This window comes from Vicia villosa, unplaced genomic scaffold, assembly GCF_029867415.1.
Source record: "Vicia villosa cultivar HV-30 ecotype Madison, WI unplaced genomic scaffold, Vvil1.0 ctg.000622F_1_1, whole genome shotgun sequence".
NCBI lineage: Eukaryota > Viridiplantae > Streptophyta > Magnoliopsida > Fabales > Fabaceae > Vicia > Vicia villosa.
The window spans coordinates 37,920-43,728 of record NW_026705280.1 but is presented as its reverse complement, the minus strand read 5'-3'; the positions used below and the strand labels follow the sequence as shown (position 1 = coordinate 43,728).

General features: G+C 32.9%; 2 protein-coding genes across 3 annotated transcripts; both read right to left on the bottom strand.

The window, feature by feature from the left end:
- Positions 1 to 774: 774 nt before the first annotated feature.
- Positions 775 to 3,882, bottom strand: LOC131629939 (amino-acid permease BAT1 homolog). Of its 2 annotated transcripts, XM_058900744.1 has the most exons (5): positions 3,565 to 3,882; positions 3,209 to 3,271; positions 2,898 to 2,982; positions 2,213 to 2,533; positions 775 to 2,119 (listed from the first exon to the last, which is right to left on the bottom strand). In XM_058900744.1, exons 3-5 carry the CDS (start codon positions 2,934 to 2,936, stop codon positions 1,910 to 1,912), a joined length of 570 nt encoding a protein of 189 aa, XP_058756727.1. In that variant the 5' UTR covers positions 2,937 to 2,982; positions 3,209 to 3,271; positions 3,565 to 3,882; the 3' UTR covers positions 775 to 1,909. The 2 variants fall into 2 exon arrangements, with proteins under 2 accessions (XP_058756727.1, XP_058756728.1); XM_058900745.1 differs by lacking the exon at positions 3,565 to 3,882 and having other exon boundaries at positions 3,209 to 3,544.
- LOC131629927 (cytochrome P450 71D9-like) lies at positions 1,290 to 1,862 on the bottom strand. The gene has a single exon (XM_058900734.1). The coding sequence runs from the start codon at positions 1,860 to 1,862 to the stop codon at positions 1,290 to 1,292; it is 573 nt and encodes a 190-aa protein (XP_058756717.1).
- Positions 3,883 to 5,809: the final 1,927 nt, after the last annotated feature.

Below are 5,809 nucleotides of genomic sequence, written 5' to 3'. Positions count from 1 at the left end.
GTTCCTGTTAATATTCAATATTTTTATCAGTAACTTCATGTTCTCGTTATTAGTAAATTCATGTTCCCATTATTATTCAATATTTGTTCAGTAACTTCATGTTCCCGTTAATATTCAATATTTTTTATCAATAATTTAATATTCCCGTTAATATTTGACATTTTGATCACTAACTTCATGTTCCCGTTAATATTAATGGAAGTAAGTATATTATTCCATATATAAAAATATTTGAATCAATCGAATAATTATTCCTATATATAAATAATTTTGTTTTGGAATTATCTCTAAAAATATTTAAATCAATAGTAAACTTATTATTGTTGTTATTCAATATTTAATTAAATGTGTTAATATCAGTACCATATAAGTACCTGTGTGTATTTGTACTATATTATTTCGTATTTTAATGGAATTGGCCCATTAAAGTTTTAATTTGAATATTTCAATTATTTTATATTACATACATAAATAAATATATATTGATCATTGATGAACTTGTCCGATTAAAAGTTTAAGTTTTATAAATAAGAAACAAATTGTATGATTAATAAAAAATATCATACAATACTTATGCAATGAAAAATATGAAAAAAATAGATATAAATATGAAAGAAATATTTATGATATTTGTTTCAGAACTCTTTTTTCTTACATTGAGAAGCAAGATTGAACATAACATTGAGATGGTTTCGAGAAAAGGGATAAAAGTCTTAAAACAAAATTATGCAAGAAATGCTCTGAGTCCTAATTTTTTTTCAATTTGGTTGTCAAATGGTTACAATTGTGGTACTATAGCTTTGTTCTAGTGGAATTTATAGAAATTGATAATGTTTTGCATACACAATTAAGTGAAAACTGTTGTCAAATTGTCGCATAAGCAGTGTTATAGCACTTAGTGTAGCGGAAATTAATCAGGCTGCTATTTTCCAATCTGCAATTGAAGCCACTGCTTTCGAATGGAAATAAGTGTGTACAGATAATCATGAACATGATGGATCACATAATTATAAGAATGGAATACTTGATTTAAAGTGATTTAAAAGCCATACATATTACGTGCAATCTAGAAAGTAACCCAAAAGTACGATCAAGAAAACATGGTTAAGTTGCACAATCTTTATTTATTTTAACTCTTATAGTTTTTCAGTTTCCTCATGTGAATCTCACTTGACATTCAAAGGATGATAAACAAAAGGGAGCAGTAAAAGATCATCTTTTCTTCTCACCGCAATTCTGAATTACTCTGTCATGTCCAAATCTTCACTTTAGGTTCCACTTGGAAGCTTCTAGTCAAAATGATATAACAACACTACAAGCGTAAGGTCAATATTTCTCAAACCAAATGTGCTCCCTGGGCATATTCTTCTTCCAGAACCAAAAGGAATGTACTCAAAATTACTCCCTTTATAGTCAATATTGCTGTCAATGAATCTCTCAGGATAAAACCTCTCTGGTTCAGTCCAATCGTTTGGATCTCTTGCAATAGCCCAAGCATTGATTATCACCTTAGTCTTAATCAGTATGTGAAAGCCTTTTATCTCACATGCTTGACCATTTTCTCTTGGTAGAAAAAGTGGTACTAGAGGGTGTAAACTCAGGGTTTCTTTGACAACTGATTTCAAATAATTTAATTTGTCGATGTAATTTTCACCAACCCTTCCTTTAATTTTGAAAACCTCTCTCACCTCATCTTGTGTTTTATTCATTATTCTTGGATCCCTTGTCATTTCTGCCATTGCCCTATCTATGGTGCTTGATGATGTGTCACCTCCAGCCCCAAACATATCCTGAAAAGTATCTATCAAGTCAAAACCTCCTGCAACCTTTATCTTTGGCGTCAAGTTATGACTGAGAGTCATTAGAACAAAAGCAGCAACATGTAAAGCTCGTGGATTCCATCAAACTTTCACGGAGCTGCATAACCACCAACCCAACCAATTGTGCATATTGAAGTTATTGTAGTAAACACTACATTCACCTTCAATATTGGTAGGCCAAGAAGAATGCATATTGCTGCACATAGCCATACAACATTTGTAGGAACCTTGTGTTTTGGATGCAATTTTCTCCATAATAATGAAAACGACACTCCCTTATCTATTGACGGCGCATAAGCCTGAAAAGTAGTTACGTGTTTCGTAACTGTTTATTGTTTCCGAGATAAACTAAAATAAATCAATCATAAGGCTTGTAGGGTTGTAGTACTTACGACTTTGGCGGAACTTGTGGTGATTGAAAGTCCACCAAAGAATAATGAACCCCAAATGGCAAATAGTAGAACTATTACTCCTGCAGAATTCTGATACCTTACATGGAATGCATCATACAATATCTGAGATGGCACAAATGCACCAGCAGTCTCATTGTTTGGATCATAAAGATACGTGAAATCCTGAATCAGAGTTGAAAACCAGTTCTTCTTGATGTTTGTGTGGCTTTGTGTATTCAGCTTCCTCCCTCGCATCCACAGGAAAAACTCGAAGCTCACGCAAGTCATTACAAGTTGCAGGCACTGGCAGAATGCCTTCAACTGCATTTTGACAGATAAACACCAGCACACAATTTCATATCAGTAAAATTACCTAACAATAAATTTATGTTTAAATCCATCAAATTATATAACAGTAAATAAGAAGTTGTATATGAGATAAATGCAAATCAGTAAGCAAAATATCTCCCTCAGAAGTTGAATTAGTCATTTTTATATCACTTTGTGAGAGCCGTTATGTTCGCCTCTGGCTAATTTGACGCAAAGTCGGTATCCCGTTATACACAGATGTAAAAAGCCAATACTCGACCCAAGTAAAAATGCTATTTGAAAGTGCTAGTGTTATAGCAGATGCTTTAAGGGATACAAAGCTAATTATGAAACCAATTATAACAGGTGCAAGTACCTTGCAGGTTAGATCGTTGCGTCTCGTAACTGAATTCATCTTTGTTAGTAAATGCGGTGGTTGACCTTCGGATATAACCAACAACCTGTATAATAAAAACATAGTTTACATAGAAAAGTCAAAACTACAATCCTTATTATAAACAACTTTATATCATAGAAATTTAAACCCAAGCAAGCAGCATCCATATTTCCATATCTCCATATTTCAAAAATTGTTTTCAGATCAAGGAAAACGGAGACATCTTTTTAACATCAACAACAAATACCAAAGTTCATTTAAATAAGAATGCATGAAGGAGAGATACTTACACCGGGAGTCTCGAGACCTTCTTGCATTGTTAAAGTTTTAGCTTCAGATTGTTCCTCCAAAACCTATACAATACATGTTGAATCACTAATAGAAGAAAAGAGTTTGGCTTTTACAATACATTGTTAAAGACTTTAAATTGTTGTTGCTTATGCTAAAGACGTTCTGATCATCTCTTGGGATAGATTGTGGAAGGCCCCTCAACAATCAGCAAACACAGCCAATCCAATATGACCAATCCAATATGACTTGCATACACACATTAAACCAACATAAGTCATGCATCACGTTCAATGTCCAAACAGTGATGCACATATTAACCTAATGCCAATTTGTAAACAATCATCAAAGTTCTAACCAAAATTCAAATCCAAGCTAAAGCACCATGACTTCATACATCCATATGTTCACCGAATTAATTTCGAACTTCACCACATTCTAACCTGCATAAAACACCTCTGCTTCTCCTTCCATTTATAAGCCTGCACAACAAAAATTAAACACAATGGTGTTAATGAGTGAGGGGATTTATCTGAGATATGATTGTGAGGGAAGTGTAAAGATGAAGAAGTTGTGGAATAAATTGAAACGTGGATGGTCATCCCATCAATTAGCCAAAGTGTAACCGGTGGAGGTTGCAAATTCCATGATAGTAAGTGCAGGAAGTTATGAATTGAAGAACAAAACAATAGTAAGTGCATGAAGTTATAAGAAGAACAAAACATTAAGACTGATATAGAATTTTGTAGAGAATAGCTGATGTGACATCATGAGAAGATTGAAAATTCTTCTTTTTTTATATGATAGATATCAAAAAATTGTATTGAGTTAAAAATTTATCACCCTCTATGTGAGAGTCATACTATAAAAACTTAAATATTTTTTAATCATTTTATTATAATATTTGAAAAGACATTACTCAAATATTTTTTTTAATCATATTATTATAGCCAACATATTTGAGAAGACATCATTCAAACTTTTTTTAATCATTTTATTATAGTCAACAAATTTGAGAAGACATAGAGACTTAGTGAAGTCAAATTCTTTGTATGAGGAATCTTAATATTTATAATTTATAATATTATACTAATAATAAATTTAAATGTTAAGGAGCTTTATAAAAATCAATTTAAAAATGATACTTATAGGAGCTTGATGAATCAGAGGATACAAATAAAAAAAAAACAAAACAATATTTGAATAAAATAAAACCTAACCAAAGTTTCAAATAAAATTTATGAATTTGTCTTCTAACCAGATAGGGGATATACTGATTCCTCCAACTAACATGCCTTTGCAGAAATTAACCTTAAGATAATAAAATAATTCAAAGAGAACAATAACATATTTTATTAATAACTGATGAAAATAAAGAGCTACCGAACACAAGCAGAAGTAAAAACTAGATGGAGCTTCACGTATGCATGGTCACTATCATGTGTTACTCACGTGTGCATGTATGTAGTTAGTTAGAATAAATGACGTGGCATTAGCTTACTATATATGTACCATACAGTGTAACCGTTTTCAGTTAGAGAGTATAATGAGAATCACTCTTTCTTCTCCATCTTTATCAATTTTCATTCATTGTTTTACCTCCATTAATGGAGTTCTTAGATTGCTTTGATGGTATCAGAGCAGGTTGATCCTGCTCTGTTTCCGCTGCGTTAACGAGTTCTAGATCTGATTAATTGATGATTGATGACGATCGCAAATTCTTGATCGTTCGTTTCGTTTCGTTTCGTTTTTTCTTGATTCGCGTTTTCTTGTTATCTTTCTCTTCTTCTGCGTTTTGTTTCTTTGTTAATCTTTCTGCATATAGCTATGGCGAGAAACACTAACAACAGCAACAATGGAAATCAAGTGGATCAACTCGATCCTTACTATGTTCATCCATCGGAGAATTCATCTACAGTCTGTGTTACACCAGCTTTATCTGGTGATAACTATCACGCGTGGTCAATGAAAATGAGGAGAGCGTTGGCTATGAAGAACAAATTCAAGTTTGTTGATGGTTCCATACTAGTACCTAATGAAGGTGATCTCAACTATGCAGCATGGCAGAGATGTAACAACTTAGTACACACATGGATCATCAATTCAACTGCGCCATCAATAGCTCAGAGTGTTGTGTTCATTGATAATGCAATTGACATGTGGAATGATCTTAAGGATCAGTTCATGAGAGGAGATCGCATTAGAGTTGCACAATTGTATCAAGAAATCTCCAATCTCAAACAAGGTAACAAGAAGATTACATATTATTTCACTGAATTGAGAGGATTATGGGAAGAATTAGACCAATATAGGCCTGTTCCAAATTGTACTTGTCGTATTCCATGCACATGCTTAACTATGAGAATGTTAAGAATTTCAAATCTGAGGACAGGATAATTCAATTTCTGATTGGATTGAATGAGGAGTATCAAGGTGTAGCATCGCAAGTATTGTTGATGGATCCTATGCCTCCTATAAACAGAGTTTTCTCTTTGGTGATGCAACAAGAGAGGAAGCTGCAGTATGGAGCAAGTGTCTTAGGCACGAGTGTGACTGATGAGAATGCAGGATTAGTGAATGCTGTAGAAGGACAAAAACAATAT